The 22,075-nt window shown below is 42.2% G+C and overlaps 1 protein-coding gene across 4 annotated transcripts in view; it reads right to left on the bottom strand.

Moving 5' to 3' along the window:
• The window catches only part of MMD (monocyte to macrophage differentiation associated), a 72,730-nt gene extending 53,299 nt beyond the window's left edge, over window positions 1-19,431 (bottom strand). For 2 of the 4 annotated variants that reach the window (XR_012375519.1, XM_073883701.1), the window contains exons 1-6: window positions 19,159-19,431; window positions 11,490-11,571; window positions 7,368-7,528; window positions 3,903-3,977; window positions 2,014-2,115; window positions 71-140 (exon numbers count right to left, since the gene is read on the bottom strand). Coding sequence is in view for 3 of the 4 variants with exons in the window: in XM_073883701.1 (XP_073739802.1) it covers window positions 71-140; window positions 2,014-2,115; window positions 3,903-3,977; window positions 7,368-7,528; window positions 11,490-11,571; window positions 19,159-19,184 (516 nt within the window). In the remaining variant the exon portion in view is untranslated. The remainder of the gene's footprint in view (window positions 1-70; window positions 141-2,013; window positions 2,116-3,902; window positions 3,978-7,367; window positions 7,529-11,489; window positions 11,572-19,158) is intronic. The other 2 variants (XM_025859299.2, XM_025859300.2) reach the window with 2 other exon arrangements.
• Between the last annotated feature and the right edge of the window lie 2,644 nt (window positions 19,432-22,075).

Raw genomic sequence — 22,075 nt, 5'->3', positions numbered from 1 at the left:
CCAATGAAAAGCCCCAGCAATTTAAAAGGAAATAAGGTGAAATAGTTAAAATTATGAAGCCATTTCTTACCATTGATGTCACCACCAAAGCTGGAGAAAACCCCATTGTGAGATAGAAAAAGAGCTCAACCACCTTATACCTGCAGGATAGAAAGGCCGTTAATTGTATCTATTCCTACAATACTTATGACAATTTCCATTCCAGCTCCCCCCACCTTTTTTTTTTTTTTAAAGAAATGCAAACTCTTAAACTATTCCAAAGAATATATTTTCCCAGGAGACCATTAGGCCTCTAATTAAAATACTATAGTTGAGTCACAATGAACTAGCATTTCTTACAGGATTGAAATGGCATCAAACGCCACATGCGACTTGGAAAATGTTTGCTACAAAAAGTGTTATTACTGCATCCAATCCACCATGCATTTTCCCCCTCCCAATCCCAGAGTGTTTGCCCTCCTCACCACTCCTATCCACAGCTATAAGAAACTGAAATTATGAAGACAGACAGGGATGCTGCGTGGGGCCGGGTTTATCAGTGGCAAAGGGATGTTAGCCCTAAGGAATGAAGGGCATATAGTTTTGTTTGTCCCTTTATTTTGCATCTGCACAAACTCCAACTTGTAAGGCTCATCGCATTAGGCTATAGAAGGTCTGAAAATGCTAAGAAATACACTGTGCTAAGATTCAGCTCACGTTTCTGCCTAATCAAAGTAGGCTCTAAGTTCCTTAGAGGCAGGGGCCAAGTTTCGTTTATGTTCGTATCTGCAAGGCCTAGCATAGTACCTGGCATGATTTAGGCACTCCCTAATACTGCCCAACCAAATGGTCAGGGGCCAATCACATCTCATTGTCCGTGTTTTATACTCAGAGTCCACTATGAAGTAATCTTATCAGGGAACTGGGGAAGAATGGGTTTGTGGGTTTGGTGTAAAAGGAGGCCTGGAATAGGAGAAAAGACAGCTATTTTATCCAAGGATATAAGTTAGGTGTTTGAGCCCAAGAAGCAAACTGTTTCCTCGAATTTATATATATACTATATAACACCACTCAGAATAACTAATTGTGGTCAAAAATGCAACTTAAGTGAATTTCAAAGTCATAAGTTAGTGAAAACTGCCATTTTCTTCTGAAAAGAGGAAACAATTTAATACTTTGTGATAAACACAAATTATGTTCAATTCTTAGAGCCATTCTGCCAATGACAATAGATAAGCTAATAAATTGTACTCAAGGACAATGATTTCATGCTTGTGAGTTTCTCAAATTCAGGCACGTGAAATAAGGAAAAAAGCCATGGGGTAAGAACTAGGACTCTTGGGTCCTAATTCTAGATGAATCACTAATTTGATGCACATCCTAAATGGTCTCATTTTTTTAAGCATGAAGCTGGAATAGATGACTCTGAAGGTCTCCTCTAGAGCCGTGATGCTAAATTTCAGTAAGCTTTCCTTTTTATATTTGCTTAATACTTATGACTATGGACTAAAAATAACAGGTTAAAAAATGTGCCCCATGGTTAGGATATTAAGAGTTCAGATGCTCTTCCAAATATCCCCTTTCTCAGGGAATCCTAGTTTGGAACATCTTCTGGGTTCCCATCTAGGTAAGTGTTGTTCCAGTGCTTATCTATTATCTTCAGTCTTCATTGAATGCTCAAAAAAGCAGTTTTTATTCTCATGTGCTAAGTATGGATCACAGAGTTTTAAGGCTATTTTGCTGCTGATAAGGCCAGTCGCCTGAGGATGTGAAGTGACATCCGAATGACTAAAATGGTAGTCGGTCTGTCCCTCAAATGCATCCTATCATACATGTGCCATTTAGTTCTTCCCACAGCAATCTGTCTACCAATAATGAACACCAAATGGCTTCAAAGATTTGCTAAAAGCAATATATATTCTATTTATGTATTTCTACTATTCTGAAGTGTAAATATAAAGCAAACTGTCGTAACGTCAACAGAATTTAGGTAGTTAATTTTAAAACTATCAAATGTAAATTATTTTCTCTTACTTTTCATGGTAGAGAAATACATAAATGGTTCCTCCAGCTGCCATGAGCCAGATAAACCAACGCATATGAGATGCCAGGGGTCCAAGTTCACGGAGATTTAACCTAAAAAATTGTAAACATGACAAAAAAGAACAGAAGTGATAAATGAAGGGAATTCACAGGACCTGTGTTTTCCTCTAGGCTTGAAAACTGGGCAAGCAAGTACTAGCATAAAACCAGGATGAAAAGGCATTCAACATGCCATGGAGGTATTCAGGCAATTTAGGTAAAATTAATAATTCAAAGATAAAATTGTTAGTTGACCTTTGACTTAGAATTAGTTCCAACGTGGTTTAAAAATAGAACCAGCTAAAAGGAGATATGCAGAAGTGAGTCCCACCACACCTGTGATGCCCAACTTCCCTTATTAGGCAGACTGCTGTCAAATCAGCTTAATTCTGATAATGTATTTGGGAGCAGATTGCTTACAAAGCTTAATGAGTACCCTGAACAGAATCCTCAACCAGGATCCCATACCCACAGCAGATACCTAATACACAGACCCAGTATCTCCATTACCAATATACCAATATCTCTGCCAAGGGAGAACATGAGAAGAGTTAGCTCAACATATGTTATGAAAGACATTTTGTCAGAATTTAACTGTGGGCTCTTGTAAAGCTTGAATTTTAAGATGCTGCAAATTCATTTCTACTCATTTCATATTAAGAATAGCTATGATAAAAAAAAAAACCCAAATGTTATTCTGATTGGCTATGAGTACAAAATTATTATTTCCAAACAGGAAAGGCACTACCTACCTATTGAAAACAACAGGTGAACAGGTTGCTTACTGTAATATTTGATTCCTCAGCTTTTAAAAATTTTATTTCCTTATTTTAAGTCAGGGAATACTTCCCAAAAGTCTGTAAGTATTCCTGCTCCAATATGATGCAGAGCTATAATTTAGTGAGAAGTATTAGGGAGAAAAGACACTTTTTTATTCCAACAGATAATTAGGTTTCTTCTTAATGACTGATGCTGAGTAAGTTAGAAAGTAGAGGCCTGCTGTTTCTTGTGACTACTGCAGTTGAAATTCACAAAATGAATTTCTGAGTGTTTAAAACTGGACCATGTCTTGATAGAGGGAATCTAATGTTCCTTTAATCATAGGTTTCCAGGCAACAAAAGATTCTATCTAATCTATACCAAAAGGGCAGAAAGAGCAAAAATTGAATAGAATACTAGGTATTTTATTTTTTTTTTTAGTATTTCATTTTTATTTTTTTTAAGTAATCTCTACACCCAACATGGGGCTCAAATTCACGACCCCCTCCTCCCGCCACCCCCGCCCGAGATCAAGAGCTGCAGGCTCTACCCACTGAGCCAGAATACTAGGTGTTTTAAATAGCTAACTAATTAGTTCTCTTACTTGTACGGCTAAAGAAATGAGAAGTGCACTCCATATATAGTAGCTACTGTGCTGTGAAGTGAATTGTAGACAAATAGGATAAATTTCCAAAGTCAGCCTGTTTTCCTCACACATATTTACAGCATTTCCACTTAAATGATTAGATGTCCAAGTACTCTGAACAGCTGTAGTATATAGAAAGAACATGGAAGGCAAAGGTGACATATTTCAAAATGAGTGTGCTACCTACACACAAGTTCCTGGCACTTCCTCTTGAACAATCCAATGCCAGATATATATTCTGAACAGCAGTGACATTCTTCCCTTAAAATCTGCAATCTGGCCCAAGTGAAAAAAACAAACAAACAAACATGTATGCATGTGTTGGAGGGAGAGGGGTGGGGTATATGCATGGGGCAGGGAAAGGAGGAAGGGAAGGAAGGACAGAAATTCTATCCCAAAACACACTACCTTCAAAAATAGAAAGGCAGTATCTTACCATGGAGCGTAAGAAGCAGCAATGAAGAAATAAATAACCATTCTATCACACATGTGAAAACAATGCTCCACTGTCCTAGTTGGGGGAAAAACATGTTAGGCAAAGTTTTTAGAAAAGTTTCAGACTGGCAGCATGGGTTATCACTCCAGCATGTTGTAATTTCCACTCCTGTTCTAGTTTCTTGTGGAAGTTATAACTTGGCTTTCAAAGTCACACAGCTATTTTTTTTTATTTAAATTCAATTAGCCAACATATAGTACATCATTAATTTTTTATATAATGTTCAATGATTCATTAGTTGCATATAACACCCAGTGCTCATCACATCACGTGCCCCCCCCTTAATACCCATCACCCGGCTACCCCTTCCCCCCACCCCTCTCCCTTTTGTAACCCTCAGTTTGTTTCCTGGAGTCCAGAGCGTCTCATGGTTTGTCTCCCTCTCTGATTCCTTCCCGTTCAGTTTTCCCTCCCTTCCCCTGCGGTCCTCCACGCTATTCTTTATGTTCCACATTTGAGTGAAACCATATGATAATTGTCTTTCTCTGCTTGACTTATTTCACTTAGCATAATCCCCTCTAGTTCCATCCATGTCAATGTAAATGGTAGGTATTCATCTTTTCTGATGACTGAGTAATATTCCATTGTATATATGAACCACATCTTCTTTATCCATTAATCTTTACACAGCTATTTTTAATAATACAAAGCCACATGTAAAAGCTTTACATTATTTTTAAGCTTGCACATACAGTAGTCACCATGTATGAGATACAGGGGCAGAACCCCACAGTAATCAGGAGCTCTGAATTTATTTTGGTTAAAATAAACAAACAAAATCTGTGGTTAAAAAAACAAAATCTGTCTGGCTGATGTTTTCCATTTCTTTTAGATCCTATGTAATAGAAAAATGAAATTCCTTGAGGGCAGACCACCCCTCAACCCCCATCACTGTGCAGGGCAGGAAGTAGTTCTTCATCTTTCTAGAATGTCTTCAGAGAAGCTCTCACTTCAAATATCTTAGTGTAGACAGTAAGTTATAATAAAGGAAATTCAGAAACTAATTTAGGAACAGCAATAACCAAAAACAAAAAACAAAACAAAACAAAAAAACGCATTTGCTGCAAGCAGGTAGCCACCTGGATTTCTAAGTGGGTTCCTCCTTCCAAAACTGAAAATTCAGGAAGTGTACAAAGATCTGGCGTGATCAGTGAGGTCTAGTCACCCAACGGATTAGACAGAATCTGCCCTTTAATGAGGTGATTTAAAAGTATGAATGCATTGCATCGTCTTGAATCCATTTTCAGCATTCAAGGGTGATAGCTGTGGTTTGGTTTAGGGCTAGTGTTAGATTTTGCCTCACCACATACACAGTGTCAACCAAAGCAAGCTGAGGATGTTTCCATGACGGTTATTGTTCATCATGTTAGTGACGTGAAAATAATTTAGGTCACAGGTCTAAAAAAGCAAACACTAGATTAATGCTTCTCAAACTTGACTGCATATCACAATCACCTGGGAAGTTTATAAAATATAGCCATAAACTCTAGTCCAGAAGATTGTAATTTTTTAAAATGGCTAGAACATGGGGTATAGGGTGGAGGGAAGAAGAGAATCTTTTATTTAACTCTTTGGGTGATTGTGATTCCTAGCCAGGTCTGGAGCCTTTCTAATTCAGCTTTCTAGACTGTTATGCACTTGTTACAGCAGGTAAAGTCAGACCTATAATTTTATTCAAGATCCACCCCGGCTTCTCTGACCCTCACTTTCCTCACAGGGAAAACAGAAATGACAACATTTCTATCATACAGTATGTGTGAGCATTCAATGAGATCACGTAGAGCAGGTGTTCATTAGCACAGCTTCTAGCACATAGTAGGTACTCAATAAATGCTCATTCCCTTGCTTCTAAATAAGGCTATATTTGGATATTAAAAAAAATTAATCCAGAGCAAAAATCCACATGTGGCTTGATTCTAGCAGTGCTATTTCAAAGTTCAAGAGACCCTGGTTTCTATTACACCTTCTTCGGCCCCTGGGAGGGGGCCCTGAATACCGAAGGATTCATCTACAACTCTATTGATTCAGAATCTAGACATCAAAGCCAAGTCAGCCGAGGCAACCACAAGTGTCGGATTGTGCCAGGAAGATAATGAAGTACTCTGGCCTTTGGTCTCTGTGACAGTATGTGCTGGGGAGACAGGTACTTTTGAGGCTTGTGAATATACCCCAGCAAGCCCTCATGATTCAATGCTGTGGTTTTATTTTAGGCCCAAGGAACGGTCACCTAGGCACAGGTAGCAGGCTGTGAACTATAAGCAGTATTGAGATGGGTGTGGAAGAAAAACCCCTAGGACTGGGAGTCAGAGGTCTTAGAATGATCAGACTCTGCTCATCTCACTGATCTGAGCTTCAGTTTCCCCAGGTGAAAATTAAGGGGTTTGAATTAGAAAACCCCTAAGGATCCTTCCTGCTCTGAAACTATGATTCTACTTATAAGGAGACCAGTAATCATCTCACGAATCCCAAACCCTGTTCTTAAATAACACAGGTCTTTTTAATATTAGATTGTTTGAATTGTTTGAGATTTTTTTTGGCATTCTGTAAAACCAAAAGCTATATTCTATTATTTTAAAACACTCTAAGTCTGCTCTGAATCCTCCTTTTACGAAAAGAAATTTTGTGCTTTTGGGTTGTACGGAATGTATTCCATAAGCAACTAAATGGTGTGCTTCTCCCTTTGCATGCCCCAAATTAATCTTTCACTCAAAGGAGGAATGCTTTTATGTCCTTATTGGGAGTCTAGTGGGCCTGCTTTGGGTTGGAAAGTACCTGACAGCTAATATGTGAATTCTGTTTGAACAGATACACAGGACCTAATTCTGAAAGCTGAACTTTGCAAAACAGTAAACCCAAACTGCAGCAAACCTCCTTACAGGACAAAGTCCTGGTCATTTATAATTTTCAAATCATTTTGGCAGGCATTATCTCATCCACCCATCGCAGAACCCTGGAAGTCAGGCATTATTATTCTCGTTTTAGTGATGAAGAAACTGAGGCTCCCTGGGGTCAGGTGACTTACATAAGGCTGAGTGGCAGGGCCGGGCTGACTGCAAGTTCAGTGTACTCTGTCCCTTCTCCACAGCCACCGCGCTCTTACGTGTGCTATGCTTGACAACATTAAAGGACAGGTTTTCGGATTTTACGATGTGTAAGTCTTGGGGAAGCAGTGTGGTTTTGTTGGTGGCTGCTGAGAAAGGCCTGCTTTCTTAGATACATATGGGGGTCCTCTAAGTCTGTCCAATCCATTGGAAATTTCCTGAATAATGGCATAGCATCATAGTCTCTGAGGCAAGAAAATGTCTATCTACTCTGTAGCTTCAACCTGACTGAAACATGGCAGTAGGGGAGGCTACCCTGAGTCTGCTCTTCTGATCTGGTGAACTAGCGTGCCATCCACGGTACCTTAAGTGGCTCTTCTTCCACGACACAATGTGAAATACTGTGGAAATGATGAAGAGGGCGCAGAGGCCCACCCCGTAAATCCATGCGGTTATCTTTTCCCAGCGGTCGTCCGACAGCCGATGCAGGAGGGCACTGCCCACGATGGCCGGAACGATGAGGAACTGAGGGAACAGCGGAGAACAGTAAATACCCTGGGCTTGGCGAAACTGAGATCTCTGTTCAAAATACACAGGTTTCCCAGGGACAGTTTTAGAAAGATCGTTTTAAACATTTGCCTCTCGTGGATGCGGTGGTCGGCGACAGCATGGCTGACAGCGAGTGCTGTTCAGGGCCCAGGAACCGTGCCCACCACTGGGTACCCGAATAAGTGGTAACGGATGCAACATGACTCAACTGTGGCAGAGCGGATGTTTTTTATCCTAATTTCATTACATAAGAATGTATTTCATCCTATTCTCTAATGTGATTTAAAGTGGGTACTTAAAATATACACCACATATGCAAAATCAACTGTACAACTTGTGTTCTGATTGTTAGTATGGATCTGCACATTCCACCAATTTGGGAGGTAGTGCCAAGTGAAAGCTTTTCTGGGTTATTTATTTTTAATAGCACCTTTCAGGTAAGCAAGGGTAATCCATTCTCACCTACTCAAGCAATTTTAAGAGACCATAATCTTACAGAGAATTTTGCGTTCTGTACCATAGTTTATACTCCACATGGACACAAATTTCAATGTCCGTCATATGAGTACCACCACTAAACTTTTTTTTGAAGACTTCCTCTTTTTAGAGAAGTTTTTTTGTTCACAGTAAAACTGAAGACTAGTAAACATTTTATAATAATAAACATCCTCAGGAAAAATAAAGTACTTTATTAGATATTAGAATAAGCATACCTGGTAAAGAATGCAAACTTTAGCAATCTTATCTTTTTTCCCCAATACCTATTTTTGCCCTCTTGCAATAAAATATCATATCTCTAGATAAGATCAGCATTTAAGTTTCAAATGCTGAAGTCTTCACTGGCCCAGACGATATGAGAAAATTAATGACAATAAAGTAAGTTTTTTGTATTAGAGCTACCGTTCGATCCAGCAATTGCACTACTGGGTATTTACCCCAAAGATACAAATGTAGGGACCCGAAGGGGTACGTGTACCCCAATGTTTATAGCAGCAATGTCCACAATAGCCAAACTGTGGAAAGAGCCAAAATGCCCATCGACAGATGAATGGATAAAGAAGATGTGGTATATATACACAATGGAATATTATGCAGCCATCAAAAGGAATGAGATCTTGCCATTTGCAACGACGTGGATGGAACTGGAGGGTGTTATGCTGAGTGAAATAAGTCAATCAGAGAAAGACATGTATCACATGACCTCACTGATATGAGGAATTCTTAATCTCAGGAAACAAACTGAGTGTTACTGGAGTGGTTGGGGGTGGGAGGGAGGGGGTGGCTGGGTGATAGACATTGGGGAGGGTATGTGCTATGGTGAGCGCTGTGAATTGTGTAAGACTGTTGAATCACAGATCTGTACTTCTGAAACAAATAACGCAACATATTTTAAGAAAAAAGAAAAAGAAGAAGATAACAGGAGAGGAAGAAAAGGGGAGTATGTCAGAGGGGGAGACGAACCATGAGAGATGATGGACTCTGAAAAACAAACTGAGGGTTCTAGAGGGGAGGGGGGAGGGGGATGGGTTATCCTGGTGATGGGTATTGAGGAGGGCACGTTCTGCATGGAGCACTGGGTGTTATGAACAAACAATGAATCATGGAACACTGCACCAAAAACTAATGATGTAATATATGGTGATTAACATAACAATAAAAAAATTAAAGAAAAAAGTAAGTTTTTTGTAAGACAGAACTTAATTATTTTGAGATTATGTCCTTTCTACTTTCTCATGTTAAAGTATCCTCTCTTTAACGAAACGATGACGATGGAAGTGTTTTTGTTCTGTTTTGTCTGTTTTAGAAACTTTACTGCTCTCTGGAAGCCAAAAATCAGGGGTACAGTTTAGTAAGTTTAATAAGATGACATTTTCTGTTCTAAAAAATTAACACAGAGGTTTCGTCAGTTTTTCCCTTAACTTTGTTTTTTACAAGTATTCCTTAACTTATGACATACCCAGAAGAGATTAAGGGATCATTCAAGTCCATCCCCAGCAAATAATATTCCTAAAGGTGAGCTGTGCATCTCAGTAGCCAAACTATTATATTTAAGTGCTCAAGATAATGCTAAGTAACGAACACTTCATTGATTACTTTCATTGGTCAGTGGCACGGAAACTATCATGGCACTGGACCTATAACTTTCATGTGTGTTTTGCAGTTGGTAAATAGAAAAAATAATGGATGTATATTGGAGCAATGAGTGAAGGAAGAAGCCAAATAATTATTCAAACTTTTATATTCCTTATATCCTAATGCTGTCCTAGACTTAAATATACACATACAAACACAAAACTTTTTCTTATGGGTCTGGACAATTATCTTTGGAAATAATTTTACTTTTAGCTGTTAAATTCATCAAATATTTGCTCAAGAATAAAAGATGGAAATTCTGATAGGTATCGAAGACAAATCAAATTAGGCCATGCATTCTTTATTTAGTCCAAGTTGGTACTCTAAACATTTTGACCCTCTGCTCAAAGCTCACTCCACATAAGTGTGTCACTAAGCCAAAGACAGGGGTCAGCTCAAGTCTAAAGAATTCCACTAAATCCTTCCTGTTCCCAGAATCTAAGCCATGGGTCCAGGGAGACTCTCCACTGGAGAGGTTACTCCAAATTTCATTACTGAAGCTCTTTTACGTAATCCAGGGCAGGCGTGTCAGGTACTAATTTTTCCCTTTAGCAACATTCCAGCATATTAATTATTTAAATAAAAGTCTTTTTAGCACCCAAGGCAAAAGGACATCCAGTGATAAATTAGGATGATATTTCAGTATTAATAAGTATTATCTGAAGTCCACCATTACAATACCTAAAACAGATGCTTCATAAAGTTTGATTTATGCTAAGGAATGACCAAATGGCATTGTTCTATGAGATTATAGAGGATTCTACTAGAAATCAGTTTGGGGTTTATTTGGCATCATTGTTTCTTTATAGAAAACACTGTAACTATTCTTTGGGGAAGAGGATTAAAGACATGAAAAGGCACAACTAGAATTCAAACAAATTTCATTATAATGACATATGTACTAACACTGTCTTGTACTGTCTAAAATAATTAGCCTGTGCTAAGCACTCTTCATGAAAGGATTCAGTTGGGCTCCTTCTCTTTTTCTTATCTTCAGCTATATAGCAGCTACCTCCTTTCCCTCCAAAGTCTCACTAAATGCAGCTTTCAAAGGGAATAACGAAACCAGAGATAAAGGGACATTCATAATGACACAAGAAAATGTCAATAATGCGACCTTAATAGGAAAACTATGAAAATACATATTCATGAACACAACACGCAGATAGAAGAAATGCACCAAAGTGTTAATTTATTTCTGGGTAGTTTTGTTTTTCTTACATATTCTTCAGTGTTTTCTAAATTTCTTATAATGAGCATGTTTTGCTTTTATAAGGAAGAAAAACGTTCACTAAGAATTTAGGGATCAACTCAGCTTTTTCTTCAATGATGTGGAGTAACATCTGCTCTGAAAAGCAGTAGATGCTGTGGAGGTGGGGAGGGGGGTGGCTACCTGTTTCAAGGGATCACTTGGTAAGAAAACACCTTTTTCAACAACACCGTGAACTCTCCTTGCCACATGAACGCAGCTGACTGTCTTGAAAAGGTGATTCACTTCATTGCAGAGGTGACAGTCCTCATAAATAGTTGTCTTTTTGGTTTTCCTATAACTAGGGTACTTAACTATTATTCTTCTACAGAAGATCTTGTCAGAGAAAATCAGTTTAGGATGGACAGAGCTGGCCGAGCACTCAAAGGGTCTGATACGCTCACACAGCTTCTGGTATCATGACCCGACACTGATGCACTGGTGGGTGAGGGCACAGAGCTAGGTATATCCAACTAACTGGGCCGAGGGTACGAGTTACCTCCTCTCAGCAGAGCCTTCTGGGAAGGACACAAAGGGCAGAAAATGCGTACTCACTGCATGTGTGTAACAGTTAGCAGCATGTTCGTAACAGGTTGGTTTGTAGCGGCCATTGGCTGGGGCCCGGTGGTTCATGAACCTGGACAAACAAAAAGACATCACGTGAGACAAGCTCAAAGCATGTAAAGAACAATGGGGAAGGCTGCCAATATTGTTTAGTCTATTCTAATGGAAGAGGCAGCTGCTGGAAATACCTAGTTACGGGAACAAGACCAAAGCCACTGAACAGGTGTAAACTGAGCCAACAGCCATGATCCAAAAGCAAATGCCCTAGTTTATAGGATTAAGTATTCTTTCAGCTTATTCAAAAGAGAAACCTCTACCAACCAAAAGCAAACAGAAATCAATCATATCCACCCCCTTCAACTCATACTCCCCCATGCTAAAAAAAAAAAATACATATGAATAAAAAAAGGCACAACCAAATCTTAAATCTCAGGGAAAAAATTCAAGGGAATCTTTCTAAACTTTACAAATGCCAGTAACTGCCATTCAATGAAAAGGGATACAATGCAAGATTTCAATTTTCTCTCCCAAAATTTATAAAGCTTTACACATGGAGATATTTACACCCTACATTCCACAATTAGCAGGCCTGTCCAACTAGTTTCCCTATATTGCATTACCTGTTCCAGCACCAGACGGCTTAAATAAATGATACTTGACTGTCTCTAGGCCACCTAAACTAGAGGTATGTTTTTTACCTGGATTTTTTTTCCTGAGTTAAAACAGTTTGCTTTCAAACCCAAATATATAGTACCTGGTACCCTGGCTACAAAATTCATACATACATACAAGTGTGTGTATGTATCTAAATATCAAAGTCAGTTATACATATAGACACATACCCATATTCCATACTTCTCTTTGGGCCAACTTTGTGGAAAGAGCAATACAGTGAAAACTATGAATACCACGGGACCTGAAGATATGAACAGCATTCTTCCACTTCGGTAGGGAGTGAGGATCCTCCAAAACCCCACCCACGCCCATGCCATGTTTCATGAGGGATGCTGGTTTAGTCTGTTCTCTGGAAAAGGGGAGATGTAAATCCAGGAAGATAAAAAAGCAGCTGCCCGAAAGCAGCAGATGCAGAGAAACAGGTGAAAGAGCTCCACAGCACTCAGGTCTCCGAGGCCCCACTGCGTTCCTGTGCAAGACGTCAGCAGGTTTTGCGCTATAAATTATCCTTTTGCTTGAGCTACTTTAAGATGGGGGGAAAAGGGGGAGATTTTGTCATCTGCCACTAACGAGTTCTGACCAGTCACACCTTATTAATTACCATGATGAAAAATGGTACCAGGCTGAACCAAATGGCAAAGCCAGGTCTGAAGCACATGGTCAAGCCATCCTAAACAATGCCCGGCTTAGGAACAAAAGACTAGCATTTCTCCCTGAATTAAAAGTGTCTGTTATCCTTAGAGCAAATAAATAAAGAGAAAATGGCAGTTCCTGTCAACCCAATACACAGAGTTTAGGTGGAAAATCCAATGGGGAATGAATTTGGGACAGTGATGATATTTCACTTGGACCATCAACGGGTTAGTTATCTAACTAGTGTGCAGAATATATATTATTGAATGGAATTTGCCAGATGGTTTGAAAACTGTTTAAGAGAAAGGTACAGTTAACAGCTTCAGAATTTATCCAAGCTATTCTTGCACATAGATAAAATAAATCTTTTCTCCCCTGCTAATCCTTTAAGTAACTTTACTAATTTCCTAAGGGATAAGAGTGTTGCTACATAGCTCTTATTAGTAAAAAGGAAAATAATTGCAGTCTTGAGAAGAATGCTTTAAAAGCATCCCAAGCATTCAAGGATCTACCTCATCACTCCCAGACACAACAACAGACTTATAAGTAGCATACCCTATCAGGAATTTTAAAGGGTAAAGAGGAAGGCTCCAAGATGGTAGAGGGTAGATTAAATTGAGAGTGTTCTGTTTAGGGTGCAGTAAGTAGGGTTTGTCTACCCACCACCAGGCTGAAGACTAAAATAGCAATTTATATCTCTGGCAGCCCAATCTAAAAATAGTCAAGCCATTACAGAGCAACAGAGATAGACTTTCACATTTTCTCCTAAAAGCAAAGAAGCTGGGTGGCCATGTTTGTGACAGCTTCGTCCCTGCCCACCTGGAATCACTGAGAGTAAAAATAAACTCTTAAGTTGTAGAGAAAAATATCCCACCTACGTGACTTAAGGTAGTCTCTTACAGCCTGAGCCAGATTTGCACAATAAGGCAAGGGAAGAGCAAGACTGAGAGGAACCCATCACCGTCTGGGGCTCAGGGAAAACCACTGCACAATGTGTTCTGCTGAGAAATTTACAATGCAATCAAGCCTCCAACATAGCCTCCTGAAGAAATCATTCCTAAAACCTAAATGGAAAAGCAGAAGTAAAATGCAAATTTACTTCTACACGATGAACCTATTCTCTTCTCTTCTCCCAAAAAGAATGAGAAAGGTTCTCAAGTGTTACAGAAAACGGCAGTCATTCATGGAAGCCGCCTCTACCTAAGAAGTAACCCTAACGGTAATCTGATGCTAGAAGAGCATATCCAGCAGGTTTTACAGGGTTTGAGCGAAGGTAATTTAGTCCTGGATATGGGAAACACACTTTAATAAAGCTAGTATTTAATTTTTTTGAGGGGGGAAAGGCAGAGGAAGAGAGAATCTTAAGCAGGCTCCATGCACATCGCTGAGCCAGAAGCTGGCTCAATCTCATGACAGCCAAAATCAAGACTCTAATGCTTAACCAACTGAGCCACCAGGCCCCCCTAATAAAACTATTATTTACTCAGGTTTGTTCACTCATTTCCTCGCTTTCTCTTTCAACACCCTCTTGCTTCCCTCTTACCCAGCATTCTTAAACCCCAACCTCCCATGACAAAATTTCAAAACGCTGGAGAGAAAGAACAGATAGCCCAAAGCACTGTGCCTTCTGAAAGTAAATCTATGACCCACCAGCATATCTCTGAGGCCCAAGGTCAAATCCTAGAAGTTGTCCTTGATTCCTATGTCTTCCTCATTCTCTAAATACAAGTGTTGTCAATACTACTTCCAAATGTATTTCAGATCAGCCTAGTTCTCTACGGTCCCACAGACCCTACCTTACACATCAAGACATTGACATCTCTGGCCTCTACAAATACAAATCTCAATCAGTCTCCCTGATTGTCCCCATGTAGACTCTTTTCTTCATTCAGCAGCCACAATAGTCTATGAAAACCAGATCACAGCACACACCCCAACTCTGGCTTAAAACCTGCCTTTGGCTTCCCAAAGTAGCCCACAAGCTGGGCCCCACTGCTTCTGCAGCCTCAGGGGGCCACCTTCCTCTCACTCCCCACCCTCCAGCTACAACACCACCTTTCTGCTCAAGCCACCAAGGTCTCATCTGGCTCCGGGCATTTGTGTTTGCTGTTTACTTCTGCCTAGAACATTCTTCTCCAGAGGTTCAACTCTCCTCACCTGTCAAGCTCAGCTCAAATATCACCTCCTCAGAGGTTTTCCTGACCATCCTACCTAAAATATCATTTCAGCCCTCCCCACCCTACCAGAGCCCTTATCAGAATTAGTAAAAATTGTTTTTTTCCGACATGTGTTTTTTTTAATTTCATCTTTCCCTACTGTAATGTGAATTCCAAGAAGGCCTTCTTGTCCACCATCTCATTTCCAATCCAAAGCACAATACCCAGCTTATTGCTGGAACTTAGTAAGTAAGTGTTGAATGAATGAATGAATGAATAGATAGAAATTCTGCCCGTTGCTTAACTATTTTATCTTAACTGAGAGATATCCGGTTGTCAATTAGTTCCACTTGGGATCCAACAGGTTCTGTATGTAACAAAGAGAAACAGGCAATCTTAGGGCCAAAAGAACCCTGAGTCTCATAAAAGAAAACTCTTAAAGGCTAAGACCATGGTTATTCCAAGGGCTCTTTTTTTTTTTTTTTTTAAGATTTTATTTATTTATTTGACACAGAGATAGAGCGAGCGAGAGAGGGAACTCAAGCAGGGGGAGTGGGAGAGGGTGAAGCAGGCTTCCCGCTGAGCAGGGAGCCCGATGCGGGGCTCGATCCCGCAAGGACCCTGGGATCATGACCTGAGCAGAAGGCAGACACTTAACGCCTGAGCCACCCAGGCGCCCCCCAAGGGCTCTTCCAACAGCACTTGATGGGGCAACATAAGCCAACCCCTATACACAGTACCTTATTATTCGCCAATTTATGAGTGAGCATAGTGTTCAGGAAGTGTCCATTGCCAGAGGTGGTGATACTGGTGGACGGTATTTAACTTAATTATTAAATAAGAGGGAAGGCATATATATAAGACTACCCCATGCCTGTAATTCAATGCTCTAAGAACATGTTAAAAAAAAAAAAAGGCAACAGGCAGTCCTGGAAGACTTCCTAACGCCTGTGAATAAGGTACTTTATCACATAGTCAGTGTGAAGCTAACCAGTGGTCACAGGGCTGGAGCTGAAGCAAGGAGCATCCTTTTCCTTGGATTTTTGGTGGCAAGGCTGGAGAAATGAGAATGCACCGACAGCATACAGTAGGAGCTCTGTGGGTCCCCGGCCTCAGCACTGTACACGATATTGTGTAAGCAGGGAGACGGGCAGGTGAACTGGCAGCGCGGGCGGTGGAGAGGAACAGGAAATTGAATTGAAACAGGTCTACCCTTCCCCAGCCATGTGACTGTGGCACGTCCCCTTTTATTCTCTAACCCTATTTGCTCGTCTATTAAATGGGTATAAAAATTTGTCTTCCAGGGTTAGAGCTGAGAATGAGATTGGTAATACACAAATACCCAGCCACGGCCTGGCACAAATAAGCACGCAATAAATGTTAGCAATTATTCTAATCAGTCGGGGATGCTGTGATAGGGGGAAAATGACTCTGGGAGAGGAGGGTGTGGGGGGAGACTCAGATGTGGGAAAGATAAAGCACGAGAAAAATATGCTCTGTGTCCCAGTGGCATTTTTCACATCCTAAACTTTCTGAGAAGCCATGAATGCATAGAGCTCTCCACTTAGGACAGTGGGCTAAATTTCCTCACAGCCTTCCTCTGCAGAAATGGCAGAACTCTGGAAGTTTATCCAAAGCCTCAGTGACCACATTTCCATTATAGAACAAACCAGCAAGGTGTTCATTTCTTGTAATTTAGACATAGCTACAAACTATGGCCTAATGAAATGTTTTTACTGCAATCAAACGCTCTTCAAGGGGGTCTTGATAAATCTATCAGGAGAAATAACACATGCATTCAAAGACAGTACGTCCCTCCCTCTGGTTTCTCTGTAATGTACCTACCTATAACTTTTCTGAATGCTCAAAAGATAAATAAGGAATATGCCTTGAAGAGATGATGAATAGTACTCCCAACATTTTATGTTGTACAATACACAAAAAGGACTTTTTTTGTTGAGTTAATTTGTATTTGCAGGCTTTATGTCCAAGTTCAAATTTACCCTGAGAAATAGCTTTCCAATTCTGTACGTAACAGAAAAACAAGAAATTATGTGATCGTTCAATCTTCAAAGAAAATCAGGGGTAGGTGGAGATGCCATCAAGAAAATAAATGTTAAATATCCACTGACACTGTGTACTCACTGAGAAAATTACAAAGTCTGTGCCACACCAAAAGAAATGCCTCTATTGGGCGCCTGGGTGGCTCAGATGGTTAAGTGTCTGCCTTCGGCTCAGGTCATGATCCCAGGGTCCTGGGATCGAGTCCCGCATCGGGCTCCCTGCTCAGTGGGGAGCCTGCTTCTCCCTCTGCTTCTCTCTCTCTCTCTCTGTCTCTCATGAATAAATAAATAAAATCTTAAAAAAAAAAAAAAGAAATGCCTCTATTTTTCACCTTTAAATGAATGAAGTAGAGCACAAAATCATATTACTACACTGATGATAAGGACTGGGTAGATTAGCATCCCGCAAAGGTAGTTCAGTCAGCTGAGATGGTAGGATCTGAAATGTTTTTTTTTTTTTCCCATTTCTCTTAACATTGTTTTAATGTTTGTGCAAAAAAAAAAAAAGGCCTTTTTTTTCCTTTCTAGAGAATTCAAAGGATAGGAAAGAAATACAAATTGAATCAAATAAGGAAGGGTAATTTCACAGAATATTGCCACTGTTCTCTGAAAACAGGAAGCGCACAGATGTTCAAATAAGTAAAACCAAATCAAACAAACCACATGCACAGGGCTTTACCAGTCATACTTGAATGTATGTTACTTTCTCCCTTAAAGCCCCTCCAACCTTCATTCCTGACTTCATGTTCTAAAGCCAGACATCATGGTTCCTTTTTGCCTTCAGAAGCACTGATATGACGTTCCCACCAAGGGAATAGCGCCAGGCATTCAACACCCTGAGTGATAAGCAATATTCGTAAGTTAATCCAAGTCTTCAAACTCATCACCCTTCTAATGGCACGGCCCACCCCAACTCTTCCTATGCATTGTTGGCTCCTTTACCCTTTGGGACTGGGGGCGGAATGAGAGAAGCACAACCGGGGAGCGGGCATCCTAAGGCTTAGGGGGTTGGAAAGGGAAAAAAAAGTGCAGTTCGAAATTCTGCAATAAAAGGCAATGTCTAAAAACTCAACAATAACTTCCTTGGAAGATCTGCATGCATTCCTTTTCTTCTTTCAAATTCCCCATCACTGCACACCAAGCTTGCCTGCTAGTGAAGGTCTGGGAATGGGGCCATGGCTGACAGATTCAGACAAAGGATCGAGAGTTAAACAGGGGAGATGAACTTTCACCCACTTAAACGAAGAAGAATTGGGGGGGAAAAAAAAAGCCCAGAGCTTCCTCTCAGAACCATGGGCCAGCCTCCATCCATTGCTAAATGTCAGAGACCTGAGACGGGATTAAGGCCACCGTGCCTCCCTAGGCTGGCGTTCCCACCAGCTCTCCAGTCAATGAGCTGCCGGCCAACCTTCCGGTGGCACCTCCTCGGTTCCTCCTCCTCATTTCCTAACACAGGCGCCTCAACAGCAGCTCTCACCACCCGAATGCTAACTTGTCCCTTCGCAGTGCCCAACACAGCACCGCCCTTGGACGCTAAACCAGCAAGCTCAGAGAACTAGCAAGGCCACACCTGGCCAGGCAAGGCTAAACCAGAGGAGCATGCCTCAGTTTCCCTGTTGCTAGGGCCGATCACACACAAAGCACTAAAACGCCCAGCACCCCGTTTTACGACAAATCTCGCTGCAGGGCGCAGAAGCTGCTCGGCCCCTGTTCCGCGCGCCCCGGGAGCCCCCCAAGCTGGGGATAACGGGTGGAGGCCAAAGCCAGGGTTGGAGTAACCGGGGTCGGCGTCTGGGGCTGAGGTTCCGGTCCTCAGAGCCAGGCACGAGCCCTGTTGGGATGGGGGTCGGTAGGATGAAGTCGGATGAGCAATGGGATCCCCTGGAAGCAGGGCAGGCTCGGGCTTCGGGGTCTGGGAACCCGGGTCACACACGAGATCCCGGTCCTCGGAGGAGGGGGATCGCCCAGGGACCGCAGGGCGGGGAATCCCCCGGGAGCTGGTCCTGGGCCAAGGCGCGGGATCCGCGGGGGGGGGATGGAACCAGGTGAGGAGCTGGGACCCACGCCGGACGGCGGGATCTGGGACCCGCTGCCGGCTCGGGCGGTGGGGCAGGGGCGCCATCCCTCTCTCACCGCTGGAATCGATTCTTGAACCGCATTGATCCTCCGCTCCTCCTCGAGGGCCGGGAGCTCCGTCTCGTCCGCGCCGGCCGCAGGGCGCGCGGCCCTCATCGGCTTGGGCTGCTCCGGAGGCCGCCCGCTTGCCTGGCGGACCGCTCGGCGAGGCAAGATTGAGTGGGCCAGGCCGGGGATCGGGACAGGGCCGGGGCCAGACCCGGCGGCCGCTTAAACGGCCCCGGCGCCTCCCGCCTCCCGCCTCCCGGCTCCTCCGCCCACGGGCGCCCGCGCCCCGCCCCCGGGCCCGGCTCCACCCCTCCCAGCTCCGCCCGCCTGCGTGCGCCCACGGCCGCCAGCTCGTCACGAGATGGGCGGCCAATCAGCACCCCGAGCGGCGCGGCGGCAACGCTGCCATTCATGCCGCAGAGCCCGGGAGAAGGGGCGGAGCCTCGTGTTCGATGGGGCGGGGCTATGAGAGAGAAGGAGGGCTGGGAAGGCGGAGCACTTCTAGAAGGGGTGGAGTTGGACGGTGGAAACCGAAGAGGCAGAGCCCAGAGGAAGAGAAATTGCAAAGGAGGAGATAGGCCAAGAATCTTAAGAACAATTGTGAAGAACTCCTGTCTGCGTTCTAGTCCTGGCTGTGTGGCATTCCTTCATTCTTCACCATTCATTTCTTCATAGCTCCGTTCATTTATTCCTTCACCATTTTGAGGGCCAGCTCCGCCTAGGCTATTGTGCGAGGCTCCAGGGCAGTTTTAAAAACCTTTCCTTGTCTGCCACGTGAGAAGGTTGGTATCACTAAGAAACTCTGAGATTCAGTGACAACCACAAATGGGGGTAGCCTCCACAGGAATCTGTTTATTGCTGTCCCCTCCAATTTTTTTTTTTTTAAGATTTCGTTTATTTGACAGAGACACAGCGAGAGAGGGGACACAAACAGGGGGCGTAGGAGAGGGAGGAGCAGGCTTCCCGCTGAGCGGGGAGCTCAATGCGGGGCTCGATCCCAGGACCCGGGGATCATGAACTGAGTCGAAGGCAGACGCTTAACGACTGAGCCACCCAGGCACCCCCCCCTTTTTTTTTTTCTTTCTTTCTTTCTTTCTTTTTTTTTTTAATCTAGGCAGCTACAAATAAACCAAACACTAGCGGTGAATCGGGTCCTGTTCCTAAACTTAAACCCCGAGGGCTTGCTGGAAGAGACCTTCAAAGGAAAGTGAATGATGGATGGCTTCTTGATCCTTTCTCTTATCACTCCTGGAATTTAGGTGTGCTCCCCTCCAGGTAGCCAGTCCACACCCATCCTTCCCCATCCCAAACTGGTGATTCTCCAGGGGCTGTTAGACCGGCTTGTTAGGAGTGTTCACTCTGCATGCAGTGGAGCACTGAAAAGCTGGAAATTCTTTCACCCAGAATTCTAATTCCTTTTCCTTGAACATCTCCCATCTGGGAGGTGCTTTCCATGGTTATTTCATTAATTTCCCCAGAAACTCCAGGAGACAGGCATTATCTTACTCATTTCACAGATAAGGAAGCTGAGAAGTTTAAAAACTTGCCAAAGGCAAATCTAGGATTTGTACTCAGCTTTGTCTAACATTAAAACCTCCAATCATTTTGGTACAACACACTGCCTCTCCCTAGGAGTTCAAAAAGATTTTATTTATTTATTTTTCGAGAGACAGAGAGAGAGAAAGAGAGAGAAGTGGGGGGTGGGGAGCAGAGGGCCAGAAGGAGAAGCCGACTACCCGCTGAGCCGGATGTGGGGCTGGATCACAGCACCCTGGGATCATGACCTGAGCCAAAAGCAGGCGTTTAACCGACTGGTACCCTCTCCCTAGGATTTTTAAGTAGTAAGCCTCTTTAAAACAAAACCAAAACTTTTTTTCTACACCAAGTGAGAAATATGAGCATGGATTGAAAGTTTACTAATCTGTTCTGTCTGGCCCCTGGGCAAATAAACGGGTGACAGTGGGAAAGGTTACAAAGGAAATAACTAATAAAAATAGATTAAAAATAATATGAAATAATATAAGAAGGTTTAAAAAAAACAACAAATCAATGGATGCTAGGTCACCTTCTGTCAATGACTTAGGAATATACAAAGAAAAGAGGCTCTCAGAATGTGGTGGGGCTAATTAGGGAAAATGGTGTAGAAGAGAAGGAAGTCTGGGGATGGATTTTGAAAGAGATGATGGGCATGACTTGGCCCAGCCTTTTATAAGGGGAGAATGGCTTGAACAAAGATGTGAAGTGGTTAGTATGGGCAAAATTTGTGGGAGGACACCTGGATTTAGAAACACCAATGTGAATGGTATTTACCCAAGGGAAAAAAATGAGCGAGATAAAAATCAGATTAAATTGATAGAATAAAATCCTTGACCTACAGTGTCTCTTCCATAGAAATGCAGGAATATTAACTGAAAGTGGCTTATTTTCAACAATATGATCACAAATTTAAATCAGCCTCATTGTTGGTAAAACTCCTCCCCGAAAGTAAAAGCAATCCTCAGAAGATAAAAATAAAATACAAGACGGGGCGCCTGGGTGGCTTAGTCGGTTAAGCCATCTACCGCTCAGTGGGGAGTCTGCTTTTCCCTCTCACTTTCCCTCTGTGTTCTCCTGCTCTCTCTCTCTAATAAATAAATATAAATAAATAAAATCCTAAAAAAATAAACCACAAGAAACAGCTTTGAATTAATTACGTAAACACCTGCCACATTTTTTTTTAAAGGAAGGTGTCCATTTGGATCTGGTTCTGAGGACAAATCCCAGATATGTTTGCAAAAGAGGTATTGGATTCAACTTAGAGATTAGTGTTATGGGAGGGGAAGAAAATGGGAAGTTTTTCTGCATTAGCAGAATTACTGCATTAGAGAATTGTTGAGCTCAAAGACATAGTTGTTTCTGCAAAATGGTGGGCCCACATTTGCATGGG

This window comes from Callorhinus ursinus, unplaced genomic scaffold (genome assembly GCF_003265705.2).
Source record: "Callorhinus ursinus isolate GAN/ISIS: 27379988/994484 unplaced genomic scaffold, GSC_fseal_2.0 scaffold52, whole genome shotgun sequence".
Lineage (NCBI taxonomy): Eukaryota > Metazoa > Chordata > Mammalia > Carnivora > Otariidae > Callorhinus > Callorhinus ursinus.
Note: the sequence above shows the minus strand (reverse complement) of the source record. Positions and strands in the feature narration are given on the sequence as shown.